The sequence below is a fragment of the Haplochromis burtoni genome, unplaced genomic scaffold, assembly GCF_018398535.1.
Source record: "Haplochromis burtoni strain Fernald_Lab_line unplaced genomic scaffold, NCSU_Asbu1 Contig_627, whole genome shotgun sequence".
In the NCBI taxonomy this organism is placed as follows: domain Eukaryota; kingdom Metazoa; phylum Chordata; class Actinopteri; order Cichliformes; family Cichlidae; genus Haplochromis; species Haplochromis burtoni.
The window spans coordinates 71,723-90,539 of NW_024582988.1; the positions used below are offsets into that span (position 1 = coordinate 71,723).

At 40.1% G+C, this 18,817-nt stretch overlaps 1 protein-coding gene across 1 annotated transcript in view; it reads right to left on the reverse strand.

Moving 5' to 3' along the window:
• LOC102306289 (olfactomedin-4) overlaps positions 1-12,622 on the reverse strand; it is a 21,130-nt gene extending 8,508 nt beyond the window's left edge. Inside the window, exons 1-4 of the mRNA XM_005948970.2 lie at positions 12,453-12,622; positions 12,207-12,329; positions 11,920-12,138; positions 7,090-7,243 (exon numbers count right to left, since the gene is read on the reverse strand). Coding sequence (XP_005949032.1) covers positions 7,090-7,243; positions 11,920-12,138; positions 12,207-12,329; positions 12,453-12,506 — 550 coding nt within the window. The 5' untranslated portion in view covers positions 12,507-12,622. The remainder of the gene's footprint in view (positions 1-7,089; positions 7,244-11,919; positions 12,139-12,206; positions 12,330-12,452) is intronic.
• Between the last annotated feature and the right edge of the window lie 6,195 nt (positions 12,623-18,817).

The following is an 18,817-nucleotide window of genomic DNA, read 5'->3' on the forward strand; positions in this document are numbered from 1 at the left end:
TTACTTACTTGAGTACATTTGTGAAGAAGAAACTGTACTTTTACTCCGCTACATTTGCAAAATTCGACTCGTTACTTTAAAAAAAAATAATTAGTTTAACACATTAGATAACATGCCGCCAGTGGAGTTTCCGGTAACTTTTTACCAATGAGATGTGGCCATGCAGTCACATGACCAGTTTGAAACTGTGGCGGGCAGAGCGGCCCAAGCGTTTCAAAGTAGCGGACACACGGAAAGAAGAAACATGAAAACATGGCAGAGTCTACGCTAGAGCTGAAGAGGATGAACACCCTTGGCCTCACATACAAAGAATGTTTCGCTTAAAAGCAGTACAAAAGAACAGCTATGTCTTCAGTGTCGGTGTCTTCAGTGAGAGCCAAAACAAACCAACTTTTCAGCGTGAAACAACTCAACTCGTGTAACCTGAGGAAACGGTAAGTTTTCTCTAAATATCTTTTTAGCTGTGGTTAGCTGGATGTCAGTCTTATGTTACAGCAGCTGTCATATTTTTGGCGCTACGTTGTAGTGAAATACGTTTGTGGGTGTCTTGTGCAGCTTCGTACGGTGGCCCCTAGAGACAAAGCACGTACAAACTCCAAAACACTTGCAAACTCCAAAACACATGCAAACTCCAAAACACATGCAAACTCCAAAACACATGCAAACTAAAAAACACTTGCAAACTAAAAAACACATGCAAACTCCAAAACACGTACAAACTCCAAAACGCTTGCAAAATCCAAAACACTTGCAAACTAAAAAACACTTGCAAACTAAAAAACACATGCAAACTCCAAAACACGTACAAACTCCAAAACACTTGCAAAATCCAAAACACTTGCAAACTAAAAAACACATGCAAACTCCAAAACACGTACAAACTCCAAAACACTTGCAAAATCCAAAACACTTGCAAACTCAAAAACACTTGCAAACTAAACACATGCAAACTCCAAAACACGTACAAACTCCAAAACACTTGCAAAATCCAAAACACGTACAAACTCAAAAACACTGCAAACTCCAAAACACAACTTGCAAAATCCAAAACACGTACAAACTCCAAAACACGTACAAACTCCAAAACACTTGCAAAATCCAAAACACTTGCAAACTCAAAAACACTTGCAAACTCAAAAACACATGCAAATTCAAAAACACAACGGAAGTGCTCCAGGACGCTAGGGGCAGTGTTGAGCTCTATTTGCAAAATAAACGGCAAGTTTGTCTGTATGGGACGGTCTAGTCTCTGTCGCGCTTCCCAGGTTGCCTAGCAACCATGATACTAACCGCTGGAAACGTGTCATACAACTTGGTTTGACAGAAATGAGGGAGAACATATTTTGTTCATTTGTTTGTTTGTTTCTACAAGAGCTTTGTGTGATTTGATAAGTATCTGAGGCTGAGACCACAGGACAGTAAAACATGATTTTTGGGCTTCATTTCTGTACTGAACAGTTATTTAAGATTAGTTAGTAAATAAGAATTAGCTGATGTTGTTCATGAGACTAAAGTCATATCACTTTGGTAATGTAAATATAATATGGCCAATATTATAGTTATTATATTAATCATTATTAGCTATTACAGCAGTGAACATGAACTCTGTGTCAAATACTGAGCTTCAGTACAGATTCAAGTTGCAGTTATTTATATGTCTTATCACCTTAAATCTTCACTCAAAGACAAGTATCTTTGACAGTGCATATATAGGTGTATCATATATAAGAGACAAATGTTGTTCCTTCAGTATGTTGGCATTACTAAATTTGGCTCATTGCTTACATATATTTATAAAAAGAAAATGTACAAGCTGTGATAACTGTTTCTGATAAAATGAAGAGTAGACTGATATATGAAATATTCCTTTATTGGGTGAGAAAATCAGACCATGTCATAACTGCTTTAAGTCATACAGAATAGATATCAGAGCCTTAAACAGGCTGGCTTCTGCTAAATGGGTCAAACTGGGCAGAAAGTCTACAAACACATAACATCCTTATAGAATATGATGTAACACTATAGATCAACTTACCTCAGAATATATAAAGCATATAAACAATTACAGCAATATGATGCAACAAACACAGCAGTGCTACTAATCCAAAATACTCAAAGCTTCATAGAACTGGAACAAACATTTATTTTTAGCTCCATTCTGCTGCTGATACATACTTTAGGTTTCTGAATATTACACTTGTTGCTGCCTTTCATAGTGTGTAACTTGAAGGCCCTGAGTACTTTCTCCCACACTGAAAACACTGGAATGATAAAATTATTTGAACATTACCTAATAAGACTGATTCAGGACAGACAGTTATGTTAAACTTTCCTAGCAGTCCTTCACAAACAGGGAACAGTCTGTCTATTCTCTCCATCTGTCAGCTGCTGCTGGCTCTTCCTCCTCCTCTTCCTCACACACTGTTGAGTTCGGTGGATCATCAGGGGTGCAAAGCCTCACAGATGATGTGCAGCAGTGGGTCCCTCAGTCTGTCCTCACTCTGGACACTTGCAGTTGTCACACATGGAAATCAAATGTGTGATAAGCTGCAGGATTCAAACACAAGTGTAACTTATAAACACATGTTCATACTTTTATTCCACAATCAGAGAGAAAGAAACAGAGAGCGAGTGCAGGACAGACAGACAGGTGACAGTCTCAGGTGTATACACTGCTACAAAACAGCACAAAAGAAGGAGGATTTAGTGTTTGTGTTATTACGAAACAAGAAGAGTTCCCAGATGGTACAGTGGACACATGTGTGACTGCTGTGATTAAAGCATCTTTCTTTCAGCTTAACGAGTGAACCGTCAGCTCGTTCAAACACACGTTAAAGTCCGTTTGGCTCGACACCACCGAACAGAGGCAGCAATATAACATAGCTAACGTTAACAGTGCAGTGAATCCTGCTTGTGCCGTGATATTCATGACTGCGAACTGAGCAGCATCACTGACTTTCAGCTTGTTGTGTTTGTGGATATATGACTGACTTTAATTATCCACAAAATCATCACAATCTCTGTAAGATTAAGGTCGACTATATATATATTTATTAAAGTAAAGGCTTTAAAACCAAGTTAATTCTGAAAGTACAAACATCGCTAATGTCAACTTTCCCGACATGTGGCCAACAATAATGGTTTCATGTTCTTCATTAAAAAAATATTTGCGCATAAATAAGTGACATAATATTCAGTACTTACTTCTGAAAGTTTACTCTTCCTCCGCTCCGCTTCCACCGTTTTTTTTCGGCAAAATTATCCACACCACCACCGCACTATGAAGTCTGGGATATGTTGGGCCATGAAGGCTACACCGACCCATCCTTAAAATTCAGGGAAATTAAGGACGCATTTCAGGGCCGCATTTCGGGCAGCCTTTGAATTGGGAAAGCCTTCTCTTGTCGCTGTGAGGTAATCGGCCTTAAAATGCGGCCTTTAAGGCTGCAAACCCCAAATCCGGTCATTGGTACTTCCTGGCTTGTGTAGTTACTAGGTAACAAAAGCTCAACACTGCCCCTAGCGTCCTGGAGCACTTCCGTTGTGTTTTGGAATTTGCATGTGTTTTTGAGTTTGCAAGTGTTTTGGAGTTTGCAAGTGTTTTGGAGTTTGCAAGTGTTTTGGAGTTTGCATGTGTTTTTGAGTTTGCAAGTGTTTTGGATTTTGCAAGTGTTTTGGAGTTTGTACGTGTTTTGGAGTTTGCATGTGCTTTTTTAGTTTGCAAGTGTTTTTTAGTTTGCAAGTGTTTTGGATTTGCATGTTTTGGAGTTTGAAGTGTTTTGGAGTTTGTACGTGTTTTGGAGTTTGCATGTGTTTTTTAGTTTGCAAGTGTTTTTTAGTTTGCATGTGTTTTGGATTGCATGTGTTGCATGTGTTTTGGAGTTTGCAAGTGTTTTGGAGTTTGTACGTGCTTTGTCTCTAGGGGCCACCGTAGGGCTTCGGCTGTCCTTTAACTGCTCGCTGGTTAGCTAGCGTGAGCTATAAGCTAACAGCTAGCCTGGTTAATGACGCTAGAGTTCAACGCGCATGCAAACAGCTCGTCTCTACTGCTTTAACTGTTAAAACAGAAGGCAATACTGCGGCTGACAGGGTTTAATATGTGAAACAGCAGCTTGTTTAGTTTAAACAGTCTGCATTAAGCTGGGCAAACACTGTGCGATTTTTTTCAGTCACGTTATTCAGCTCCTGCTCAACTGTACAATTGAATCTCAGGGGTTAGAAGTTCATAGGTCACGATGCAGGGTCTCACTACTATAGGCTGATGCTCTGCACCTGAGTGCTCAAACTGTGCGTCCATAACATGAAGCTTATCATACAAAATCTGTCCTCTCGCTCTCCCTCTTTGTGTCTTTCACTCACATCACACGACACACACACACCATCAACTTTGCTAAATTACTAATGAAAAACATTGACCAGGCAGCTGTGATTGAGCAGCAATGTCCATCCAACTCTTTTCATGGTTGTTGTAGTCGTGATAATTTTGTGAGGCCACATTGAAAAGCCTCGGATACGGAGAGCACCCGAATTACGAGCGGAGTTAGCACATCCCAGGGAGACAAAAGGAAAAGATAGAGAGCTATAATCACGTTATAACGATGAAAAGTCTTCAATTATTGTTGCTAACGAAATAATAGCGTCTCCTTAACGTATTGAGGTACAATATATTCATGTTATGTATACAATATACAAATTATCACGTTCGTACAATATGAATTATATTCAATAGATTAGTCACGTTAACGTGAAAAGTATATTGTTAGAACAATAAACTTTTCACGTTATAACGTGATATAGCTCTATTTTTCTTTTGCCTGGGTGGCAGCTCTACGCTTACGTACTCGGATGAGCTTGCCTCATCCTACAAGTTGTGCCTCCATCTCTTGTGTCCAGATCACACGCTGCACTGCCGTGCTGCTCCACCTTTTCTCTTTCATTTCTGTGTTTGTGCGTGCGCAGTGTGAGAGGCTGCGTTGAGGGGCGACAGGATTTCAAACAGGTTTGATTATCATGCGACCATACGATTGATGATTGGGAGCTGGTTGTGAGGTGTTAACTGCTTATCGTTACCTCATGTATACTACACGATGCACACATGATAAAGGCAAAACACGGGCCGATCCCCAAAACGGTTGCGCGACTGAAAAATCGGTTCAAAATGGGCCATAAATTGTACAGTGTATGGCCAGCTTTTGGAGGCTAGCTCCAAACAAACATCTGCAGCTTGGCAGTGTATACAGCACAATAAGCCCCGACCTAATTCTTTTGCGAACGTTACATCTTTCCACGGGTCTCCACTTCATCAGACATCACCTAGACTCAGAGCTGAATGAGGCCAGCACAAACAGCGGCCTATTCGACGAAGATGTTTGATCCATGGGGTCAGGAAAACCAGAAGCAGGGGAGCTGGAGAGGTACGTTTCATGTCCATTCACTGGAGGTGTGGATCTATTGCATGGCTTTCCTCACATCAAGAAGCTGTCAATCAAAGTCAATACAGCTCTTCCTGCATCTGGAGCTTGTGAAGGACTTCTTAGTCATGCAGGACTCCTGTTCACTGCTAAACAGTCACAGCTTCACAGAAAGAACCTTGAGAGCAAACTGCTGCTGAAGCTTAACCATCACCTCACTGAGTGAAGAAATGGCACATGTTTGCTAAATATGCAGAAATAAATGCACATCCATACAATTTATGGTAAACTGAGCTGCCTTGTATGAACATATGTTGAAGATGCCTCGTTCTAATGTTTTCTCTGAGGCTGCTGTGCCATTTGGAGCAAAAATGAATATAACGTTTACAGCATATCTTGTCACTGGAAATTGTTTGCACTGTTTATATATTTATATTATTTACTGTAGGTATTGGTGAAAAAAGCTTTATGTTGTGAAAAACTGAAATCTGGAAATTAGAATTGTTGTGCCTTATTTTGTCGATCTTTTTACATATATTCCTTTTGAAAATACTAAAATTTGTATATTTATTTATTTTTGTTTGTCTGATAACATTTATTTAAAAAATAAATCGGACATTTCAAACAGTTACTCGCTACTTGAGTAGTCTTTTCACCAAGTACTTTTTTACTCTTACTTGAGTAACTTTTTTGACGACTACTTTTCACTTTTACTTGAGTAATAATATTTTAAAGTAATGCTACTCTTACTTGAGTACAAGCTGAGTTTATGCTACTGACAATGGGTCTGAGTGGGACACCTCCCTTGTGGATCTTAGGAAGTCCGTAAATGCAGGGTATGCCATCCCCTGGGTAAAGGCGGTGATATGTAACGCGGTCAGTGATTTTGTCCCTTTCAAGGTCTTGAAGGCAAGCTATAACTTTCTTTTTGTAGCTGCTTGTGGGGTCTCGCTTTAAGGCTTCGTAGGTATTGTTGTCACTGATATAGTGATGTTGTGGTCTTTGCTCAGGAAAGTGACGGCCTTCTTTTCTTGTAATGTGAGGTTAGACGGAGGGACTTTGGCACTGGAGAGGGTGGCGGAGACTTTCATCCTGATTTGCTCTGCTTCTGTCTGTGATGATTTGTTAATCCGTATGGCAGTTTCTGTGGCTGTGATGAGGTCCACTATGGGCAACTGTTGCGGAACAATGGCAAAATTGAGTCCTTTGGCTAATACTTTGTTTTCAGGTTCAGTGAGATTCCGGTCTGAAAAGTTCTTCTCCCATTTTTCCTGACTGTCCTCAGGTGTGTGTTCTTCTCTGAGTTGTGTAGATTCAGACTGGGGAGTGGGTGTTCAAGCAACTCAAAGAAGTCCAGACGCTTTTCTTTCCAAGCTCCTTAGACTACGATGACCTGGATGACTGAGAACCTTCACAGACATCTTTAGAAGTTATTTTCTTCAGTGATCTTCTCCATATTTATCTTATCTTACATTAGCTTAGTTAAGCTTACCTTGGCTTAATGTAAAGATCAGTCAAGTTGGTATGGACACAAACGATTTCATGCTACTAGGCAATATGAATTTACAAGAAAAGATTATTAATTGCTCCAACCCCCAATAATTGGTTCCCACCCCCACCAGGAAAAGAGAAACAAATAAACAATCTTTTTTTTTAAAAAACTGCTTGATTGACTCACCCTGTGGAGGCTCAGTGGGTGCGACAGTAGTGTTCAGTTTTTCGCTGCACTTGTGTAGATCAACCTTCAGAGCAGCAATGGCTTGTTGTCCCTTTATTACCTGCATGGTGTCGAACTTCTCCAGCTCTTGCATCTCTTTTTTCAAGTTCTCCAGCTGAGACAATTTTGGATTGTTTACAAAATCATGAAAAGAGCAACAGGCATCAGTTAAAAATCTATTTCTATATCTATTTTACAATTTTTTTGTACAATTTATTTAAACAATTACTAAATGCAACAACAAATGAATGTCTGTTTAGCTTGCATTTAATCCCAAAAATTTTAAATGTATCAGATATAGATTTGTGGGGTGTAGAATTAATGTTTTATCTTTAAGGCTCATGTACACCCATTATCTTATATTACACAATTACCTCATAATTTGTATCATGCATTTATGTTGTATCCTTCATCGCAAACCGATATGCATTGCAGAGTAATTTGGGATTTAGACTGCTACACTCAGATACTAAGACATAAACAGAGTGAAGCCTTCTTCTCTGAGGAATGTGTGAGGGCGATGGTCTACCTGGACTGGTGGCCCTAATTGAAAGGTAGTCACAATTGCGGTTACTGAGGCTACAGCCTCCACTGCCTCCGTGGTGGGTATGCATGTGAAGCGAGAGACTACATCAAAGAACACCATGGTTTCATCTGGATCCAGGGTAAATTTCTGGACCTTGTCGGTGTAATCGGTGGAGTTCTTGATGTGATACAGGGTGTTCTCCCCACACAACACAATGCACTACCAGATGAGCTGAATGAGTTCTACGCTTGTTTCAATACCCTAAACACCAACCAACACAGAGGGATTCTACCAGTAGAGGCAGCTCTTCACTCACTGTGACTTTGACTGAAGTATGCAAGGTTCTGAGGAGGACTAACCCCCGAAAAGCAGCCGGTCGTGACAACATCCTAAGCCATGCTTTGAGGGTCTGCTCTTCGGTGAGGTGTTTACAGACATTTTTAATTTATCCCTCATCCAGTCAGCTGTGCCCACATGCTTCAAGTCAACCACCTCCCCAAGAAAAACAACATAACCTGTCTGAACCTGTAATGAAGTGTTTTGAGAGGATAGTCATGTCCCATATCAAAGATACCATCCCGGACACACTAGATCCTCTGCAATCCTCTGCATATGGTAAGAACCTTTCTACCGAAGACGCCGTTAATGCAACCATCCAAACAGCCCTTTCAGACCTCCAAAATAAGGACACCTACATTCAAATGCTGTTTACAGACTAGAGTTTTGCATTCAACACCATCATTCCAAACAGACCGTTGGGAAAGCTCTCCACACTTGGACTGACACCCTCCCTCTGTCGCTGGGTCCTGGACTTCCTCACTAAGATACTCAATGGTGTAAAGATAGTGAGCACAGGGATCCCCCAAGGCTATGTGGTCAATCCACTCCTGGACACCCTTTTCACCCAGAACTGTGTCTCTTCCCAGTACAACACCTCCATCATTAATTTTGTTGATGGGAGATGATCATCATGATGACTAAGGAGATGATTGTTGACCCAAGGATGAGGAGAGACCAGCACGCCTCACTATACATCAACGGGACTCAGGTGGAGACGGTGAAGACATTCAAATCTCTTTGTACCCACATCAGTGAGGATCTCACCTGGACCCATAACACACAGCAGATCATCAAGAAGGTTCAACAACAACTCTTTTATCTAAGAAAGCTGAAAAAATTTGGATTATCCTCCAAACTGCTCAGCAACTTTTACAGATGCACAGTGGAGAGTATTCTGACAAACTCCGGGAACTAGCTCCTGTGTTCACTGAGATATTCAACATCTCTTTATCTCAGTCGGTGATCCCCACATGCTTCAAAGAGTCCATCATTGTTCCTGTCCCGAAGAAACCCCACCCTGCTTCTCTCAATGACTATCGCCCTGTAGCCCTCACCTCAGTAGTGATGAAGTGCTTTGAACGCCTGGTCAGAGACTTCATCATTTCTTCACTACCAGACACACTGGACCCACTACAGTTTGCTTACCGTCCAAATCGTTCCACAGACGATGCCATCTCTCATCTCCTCCACACATCACTCACTCACTTGGACACTAGAAGGGGGAATTATGTTAAAATGCTCTTCATAGACTACAGCTCTGCATTTAACACCATAATTCCCTCCACACTCACCACCAAGCTGGAGCATCTGGGACTCAGCTCATCTATGTGTCAGTGGATCTCCAACTTCCTAACTGGCAGACCACAGGCAGTAAGGATGGGCGGACATGTCTCAGCCTCCACCACTCTCAGCACTGGAGCCCCCCAGGGGTGTGTTCTGAGCCCCCTGCTGTACTCTTTGTACACATATGACTGTGTGGCCACTACCAGCTCCACCACCATCATCAAGTTTGCTGACGACACCGTCGTGGTGGGCCTGATCTCTGATAACAACGAGACGGCCTACCTGAAGGAGATTAGGAATCTGGAGAACTGGTGCCAGAGGAACAACCTCCTTCTAAACGTCAGTAAGACAAAGGAGCTGATAGTGGACTTCAGCACTAAGCAGGAGAGGAACTACCAGACCCCGTCATCAACGAGTGCCCAGTGGAGAGAGTGGACAGCTTCAAATACCTCGGAGTTCACATCACGCAGGACCTGTCATGGTCCTGTCACATCAACACCGTGGTGAAAAAGGCCCGTCAGCGTCTCTACCACCTCAGACGCTTGAGAGACTTCCAACTGCCCTCCAAGGTGCTCAGGAACTTTTACTCCTGCACCATAGAGAGCATCCTGACGGGAAACATCTTAACCTGGTTCGGGAACAGCACCATGCAGGACAGACGAGCTCTACAGAGGGTTGTGCGGTCAGCTGAGCGCACCATCCGCTCCGAGCTCCCTGACCTGCACTCAATCTACAGCAGGCGGTGCTGGACCAAGGCCAGGAAGATCGTGAAGGACCTCAGCCATCCCAACAACAGACTGTTCTCTCTGTTGAGGTCAGGAAAGCGATTCCGCTCCCTGAAGACCAACACAGAGAGACTGAGGAGGAGCTTCTTCCCGCAGGCGATACGGTCTCTCAATCACACCACCACACAGTACTGACCCACACATACAGTTCTTACACACACTGGACATTCTGGACATTGTTTCACTTCATTACTTAAATCACGCTGCTGTTATTGTGTATATATTTATTTATATTTCTTCATACATTCTTATATAGTTCTATATTGTGTATTTTGTTGTACAGTTATTTTATTTTCAACTTTAATTTATATATTTTATCTTATTCTCCCAGTTAAATTTACCCTTCATTCTAATTTGTGTTGTACAGTTATTTCATTTTTAACCTTAATTTATATTTTATTCCTTCCTAGTTAAATTTACCCTTTTTAATTTTTCATATTTATTTCCTATCTTATTCATAGCCTTTTCCTTTTTTGTTTTCTTTAGGTCACGAGCAGTTGTCCAAGCATTTCACTACATATCGTACTGTGTATGACTGTGTACGTGACAAATAAAATTTGAATTTGAATTTGAATGGAAATAACACCATTCAGGAAAGGAAGGCTCTCCAGCGTGTCTCTAAAATGGCGCAATTCATCTGCGGAGTACCCTTGCCATGCTTAGAGTCAGTTGGGGTTTATTCTAACTTATTTCAGTTATTTTTTTATTTAGTTGTTTGTAGGGAACTTGCAAAATAACAATTTCATTGCTCAGCGTAAGCATTTGTGTTTTGCAGTGTATATGACAATAAACTTCTTAAATCTTGAATAATTCTTTGATAGCCCATGTGTTTAAAGCTGTTTGAGATATTGTACTACCCATAAAAACAATAACCTGGGTTAAATGTATGTCTTTGTTCATTGTTGTTCTTGCACTTTCTTTCTGATTTTCCTCCTTAAGTCTTTGTCTGAGAATTGCACACCTCCGGTAAACTGGAAGTGAACAGCGCAGAGGAAAAGTGAAGACAAAGTAGTAAGAAATGGTCTATTCATTAGAGTGCGACACCGTTTGTGCAAAGAGGATATTACAGGTAAAAAGAATTAGTGCCAAGTAGTGGCAGGACTGAGCTCAAGTGCTATCTGGCTCCATCTGGTGGAAGGAGGGGGGGGCTGCAGAATCTTGGAATCTTCTGGTGACAATAACAACAATGTGTCAAACGATGATTAAAGGGAAGCTAAGCTCCTTGACTACGATGACCTGGATGACTGAGAACCTTCACAGACATTGTGTTGTGTAAAATCTTAAATAAAATTGCAACCACCAGCTGAGCTCGTCTTTTGAAGTGAGATTTATCAAAAGAAAAAGAAAAACACTGCAGAAAACGTTTTTTAGGAAGGACACCGCCCTTAACTATTTTATACCTCCCCAAACACTCTCAAACAAAGAACATTCCTCATTCTCAAGGTAACTGAGGCCAGAAAAGCAGCTCTAGATGGCTCCACTCTGGTCCACCTTTGTCGGCAAGCTCACCTCCACCATATCAAGGCACAATTCTTGAGCAACCATGCAAGCCTCACTCATGGTGGACAGATGTGGAGTTTTAGAAGAGAAGGCAGCTGCACTACCACATTGTTTTTACTGCATTTTTTTTAACCAGATTCAATAAAAGTGTTTACTGCTTTTCTCTTTGAGCCACAGGTCCATGGTGCCATGTAAGCCAAATTTGAAATTCCAACCGTCTAATAATAAATTGTGAAAACTTATAATATGAGTGTTTTTCACTTCTCTCATGAAAACACTGAGCTGGGACAAAGATACAGTGATGTAGTAATCTTTGGAATGATGTCAGCATTTTGCAGCATGTGGTTGTGAATCTACCTGTTTAGTGGCGTTAGCAGTGAGGATCTGGTGTTGCTGGGTGGTGCTGTTGAGCTTGTCAATCAGCTGCTTGATCTCAGTCATTTCATTCTCTATAACATACAAGCTGAGAACTCCATACAGCTCTCCGTCATCCTCCTTCTCCAGGATCAGCACATCTTTGTTCAGCTGGGAGAGGCGATGCTCCAACCCCAGCAGCAGACTCTCCAGCTCCACAGTCTGCAGAGGCAGCAGTGATTAACCAGGAATGGAGACAAACAGTATGAGAGCTTTAAAAGACTAGTTACCTTCTGTGGGGTGATGTTGCTGTTGCAGTCTGAGACATTGGTTTCAACTATCCTGAGTTTTTCATGAGGGAATGCCTTCTCTGAGTTATTCAGCTCACATGCACATGTTTCTAGTGGAGACGCCTGAAAGATAGATTAACTGGCAAGTGAAATAAGCAGAACATCACATTTAGTGGTATTTTACATTTTTTACTTAATAGAAAATAGATATTTTGTCATTGAAATGAAGTCTTCAGTATTTCTTACCTGTTGGGTGAATGTGAGCAGAGCACACAGTGAAATGATCACATACAGCTTCATGGTGAATCAGAGAGCAGAGCTGAACAAAACCCTCTCTAGAGTGTTTGATTGTGGCACTGGGACTGCAGCAGCACCTTCTAACTTGCAAACACTCCCACTATCCTGTGGATATGAGGAAGTGGATGTGGGTGTGTTTGCATTTTTATCCATCACTTTGTTTTCTCTATTTTCTGATTTGGATTACAGCAACACAGAGAATTTGCACTTAAGCATGGGAAATGACAGTAAAAGCATCTTCAGCTATACAAAATAAATATCTCACATTTAATAAAGTACCAAATAACAGCTAAAGGATTCAAACTCTGTGTCACTGTTAAACCTATGGTCTATGTGTGATGAGAGGAATATGCAAACCAATCCAAAAGCTGTGAACAGTGACTAATAGATGTATTTTATTCTTTTTTGGGGTTTTTTTGTTTTTGTTTTTTTTCATGAAATTCTATCAGGAAAAGAAAGTCATGGTCATACACTAAATGAACTATTTGAATTTTATAGTTAATTCTGGGTTTTGTTATTCATACAGTGTGTTAGCCACTACCACATTTTGGTGCACACTAAGCTCTTTTAACTGTATCACATATAAATGTACAGTCTTGTGCAGACTTTCTTCTCGTCTCAGACATTCCCAGACACTGACACGGTCACTGTCCTAATGAGGACACGGATAAGATATATCTTTTAGTGCATGTGCTTGAACATAAAGCCAATAACACAAGAGCTCTAAGAAGAGCTGGAAACAAGCCCAAAGACATTTTTAACCACCTGCCAGCGCCATTCTCCTGTCAAAACTGGTCCATTTAGAAATTAGGCTGGAAGATCAGACTACAAGACTACAATGCTGAATGTCTATGGTTACATGTTGAAGGTAAGGCTCTGGCAGGTTTGCTGGGGTCAGCTAACACAAATAGCTTTGTGCAGATCTGAAAAAGAAACAAAGTTGTGTTAGCAATATAGCAGAGTTTTGTTTCTTTCCTGGACACAGTTTGTACTTTCCTATCATGCTCTTGTTTTCTTGTGCAATAAAGCGGTGCTATTTTATTCCTCTCAGCATACAAACTGAAATCAGCTGATGGTAGGGCACGTGTGCAAGAAGAAAAAAACATTTTTGTTTGTTTGTTTGTTTGTTTTGCATCACTCTAGGAGTAATGGAAGGTGCAGATTTTAGGAACAGAAAGTGAACAACTTTATGCAAAGTTTAACTGAATGAAACTTGGCTTAAAGATGACATTGCACAGTTTTTCTCATTACTTCAATATAATATACATCTATGTAGAGAAAACAAAATGTGGAAGGTGTTTCTATTTCTATTCATAACAACGTTGATTTTGTTGATAATAAGGATGTTACTATTCACCTTACTCTAAAATCTCTTCCTTTAGTATTTCATATTATAAAAAATATAAAAATCAGTTTACTAAAAAATTAAAACTAGCCAAGAAAATTTTTGTTCTGAAAAGTCAGGGGAATCATGTAAAAATGTTCAAAACACATGGAATGTCATTAATGAAATGCTAAATAAAGAACACTCTGGAAGTATTCCATCTCAACTATCCAATGGCATTAAGAATTTCAGTATTTTGCTTGATACTTTTTTGGTAATGTTGACCCTTCATTAGCTAAAAACATTGTAATATCACGCAATGCCATTTACAAAAAAGTTTAGCACAATTATTGTAAAGGTTTGGAGATGAGAGGTGTGGACCCAAGCGCAGACAATGATGCAGGAGAGAGTGTCTCAAACGGAAAACAAGCCTTTACTTTGCCTGATGAAACACTACAGAAACAAAAGCAGAGGAAAACTGAAGGAAGCAAACTAAACCTAAACTGGGTAAAGCTAAGTATAACAACATGGGGAACATAGAAAACAGAACCTTACAACCGGGAATGTGGCACATGAAACACTGGGGATGACAGACAGGCATGATACACAGAATTATACACAGACACTCCGACGAAGAACAGAGGAAACAACGCACTAAATAGACACACAAGGTAAGAAGGAAATGGCACACAGGAGGGAGACACAGCTGAACGTGGGACTCTCCAAAGTAAAACAGGAAATACAAGACAGAAAACCACAATTCCCAGAATGAAACTTAAACTAGAAACACAAAACACTGGGTTGCAGACACATGACAATGACACCTATTCTTGTTTAGGTGTGTTTGACTGTCCAACTCCTAAAAAGATTTTGCAAATAATACTAAAATGAAAGATGTTGCTCCAGGCCACATCGAGATAAGAGCTAGTCTTATTAAGAAAGTAGATCCTCTTATTGTTGAACCCTTTACACACGTTCTTTCTTTGTTCTTAAAAATAGGTATTGTACCAAGGGATTTAAAAGTAGTTAAAGTAATTCCTTTATTCAAACTTGGAATGTACTAGTTTCTTTAGTAACTGTCGGCCTATTTCCGTGTTACCTGTTCTCTTCAAAGTACTTGAAAAATTAGTTCACACAAGAATTTCAAAACATCTGTCTGATAGTAATATATTGTATAATCACCAGTATGGATTCAGAGAAAAAAATGCCTATGGCTCTTCTACAGGTCTACAGTAGTTAAAATTACAACAGATTTAGATGATGAAAAATATTTTCTGGGTATATTCCTAGATGTGCCAAAGGTGTTTGACACAGTTAATTTTAAAATTCTCTTAATAAAATTTAATTACATTGGAATATTGTTCTTGAATGGTTTCATAGTTACCTTTTTAAAAGAGAACAATATGTCTCTATTAATAACCAGAATTCCAATAGACTTAAACTTGTATGTGGGGTTCCCCAAGGTTCCATTTTGGACCCTCTCTTATTTTTAATTTAAATTAATGACTTTAAAAAATGTCTGTAAAAATGTACTCCCTATTATGTTTGCAGAAGACAATTCTCTTCTGTTGTTGGTTGGAGCAGATCATCGCGTGGCTTCCCACAGACCCAAATGTGGGTCCAGTGCACCTTCCAGCCAGCTTGCCAAGGCTCGGGGGCTGGCCCGTTCCAGCTACGAGAGGGAGACTCCAGGGCATGAGCAGACATTAACCCATTTGCATTTGCATTTCTCCACAGGTCTCGGCGACTGCCGACATTGTGCCTTACTAGCCGAGACCCGCACGAGCGCCAGTGCAGGCATGTTGGAGGTGCGAGTGACTGGGACATGTCCGCTGGGAGACCCAGGGTGACCCAGGAAAAAACACTGGAAGCCCCAAAGATACACCCACCACTCACTTGGATCATGACAGAAACCACTTCTCTGGTGAGCACCATTTTGATATGCGGCCTGGCGTGATGGCGCATTGACGGCCCTAGGGGTTACCTGAGCATAAGAGGCAAATTGTTCAAAATAATTGACTATAAAATAATTGTCACACTTTCGTTTGGCTTGTTCAAGGTTCAAGGTTCAAGGTTCTTTATTTGTCACATGCATAGTTATACAAGTATAACACACAGTGAAATGTAGCCTGACACGCTCCTCGACATGTGCAAAATTGGGGGGGGGGGGGGGGGGGGGGGTGTAGAGGAAGAACATTATATATATATATATATAGTATATACACTGGGTGAATGTGCAGTAGTAGCAGCAAGCAGGTGAATTCTGTACATTAATATGAATAGACATCTGACTATTTTACAGGATAGACAATATAAACATATTTAAAATTAAAGGAATTGAAATGTACATTGTGCCTTGGTTTAGTGTCTGGAAGAGTCCTGTCTCAGTCAATTATAGATGATGTGAGAGGGCGGGTGTGTGTGTTTAGGGCACGGATGGCTTGGGGATAGAAGCTCCTCTTGAGTCTCTCTGTCTTTCCAGCGCCTCATGGACCAGGTGCTGTGTCCACACGCTGCATATGGTGCCGCCTATTTGGATGACAACAAAAGAATACACTTTATATAAGATATTACATCCTACATGTTGTAAAGGTTATGCTATGTGATATAATGTCATAATGTTGCTTTTTAGGCTGTGAAACCCACGGTCTGTGTGTGGTGACCGGAAGATGCAAAACCAATCCAAAAGCTGGGAACAGTGACTAATACGTCTACTTTTTTCATTTAAAAAAAATCATGAAATTCCTTCAGGAACAAAAAGTGACTCTTGTACACTGAATGCAACGAATTGCCACAAAACAGCCACAGTGTGACCAATTGCACCATTTGAATTTTATATTTAAATCTGGCTTTTGTTATCACATTTTGGTACACACTATGCTCTTTGACCATATCACATGTAGATGTATAGTCCAGTGCAGACTTTATCTTTGTCTCAGACAGTCCCACACACTCACACAGTTCTTGTTCTAATGAGAACATAGATAAGACCTATCTTTTAGTGTTTGTGTTTGTATATGAAGACAATAAGACAAAAAATGAGCTGTAAACCAGCCGAAAGACATTTTAAACCACTTGCTACGGGAATTCTTTTGTTGAAGAAAAATTCCTGGGTAGAAATCCCACTACAAGATCGAACTACAAGACTACAATACTGAATGTCTTTGGTTACATGTCGAAGATCAGGCTCCGACAGCTTGGATCGGGTCAGCCAACACAAACAACTTTGTGCAGATGCTTGAAAAGGAACAAGGAACTTAGTTAATAGAGTTTTGTTTCTTTCCTGGACACCGTTTGCACTTTCCCATCATGCTCTTGTTTTCTGGTGCAATAAAAAGAAAAAGTAATATCCACATCTTCACCTGAAGAAAAAAAACATGTTTATTTGATTGTTTTTCATCACTCTAAGAGTAATCGATGCAGGTTTTGGGAACAGAAAGTGAACATTCTGCACTGAGAGTGTAAAATAGCCACGTGGCACAACTGAACCATTTGAAATAGATTTTAATTTCTGGGGTTTTCTACCTGTGCAGTGTGTTAGCTACTACCACAGTTTTGTGCATGGTAAGCTTTGTGACTTTCATAATGTGGAAAGATTTGTTAAAATAATGCAGTCTTCACATCTACTTGTCCACACAAACTGATATGTTCCCCAAAAGGTTCAAGCTATTTATTTTATTTGTACTTTTTTATTGATTGATTAACTGTACTAAATTGGATATCCTTTATCATATTCTCTTTCTTAATTATTGGCAAAAATTAAGAAATACAGAGAAGCCGAGAAAAACAACTAGAAATCAACAACTACGAAACCCAACAGGAGGGAAAACAGAAGAGGAACTGTGTTCCTTCTTTCCGATATTGCTATCGCTCTGTACAGTTACATCTAAAATTTCTTCAACTAGACTGACATGGTTTAAATACACATATATTACATGATTGTATAAATGAAATCTGCCACCCAGCTGGGGTCTTTCTCTGTTGGGTTTACATGCTGCAGATGCTGAGTGGGTTTTGTCTGGACACCCAGCATCCTCCCACAGTCCAAAAATATGCATGTGGGTCTATTTCTCTAGTAGTACCTCATCTCTTAGCTTAACTCCAGCCTCTTACTGAACATGAATTAGTAAGCAGTTAACCTTGTGAGGCCTGAGTCGTCATCAACCCAAACCCTGGCTCTGATAAGCAAAAAAAGACCTTAAAGGAAAAAATGTAAAAAGTTTTTAGATGTTTCCAAATAATTATTTGTTTGTCACCTGAGTGACAAACAAATAACTAGACAGTTGAAAAATAAATTAAATGAAAAAAAAAATCACAAACTAACCATAGGCCAAATTTCAGTTACTAAAACAAAACTGTTGATTCTTTGTTCTCCAACAAAAGCAGTCCAATCATTTTCTGCTACCACTTCAAAAACAGCTTCATGACTTTAAATTAATTAGTTTACAGTACATACTAACGGTAATATTGGATGATATGTGATATTACAGTTTTTCTCAAATGCTAAAACACATGTCACAAACGTTACCACCAGGTTCTCCAATGTCCAAACACAACACCCTTCTTTAAAGCTACATAAACACAACCACACCTTCCCACTGCAAAACTCAAACTCCCACACCAAGAGAGCAGCTCGAAGCTGTCAAAACTGTAAACACTATACACAGCATTACACACTACAGCAAAACAATTGAAAACACAATGCTCAATTTGTGAGAAGGTTCTTTGGTTCATAACTGCCAATGCATATTTTTATAAACTGTACAGTAACGGATCGTCATAGAACCCTGCAGAGGATTAGGCATTTAGATTTGTGAGTTTCACATGAAGACTATAAATCTATAAAAACATCCTGCATGTACGTACACTACTGTAACACAACTCAATGCAAAAACAGAATCTATCGCACACAACAGTACTCTCGGAAACATGATCAGGGTGTGAAGTCTTTTTTATTGTCTACACGGTCTTTTTACAGTATTACACACAG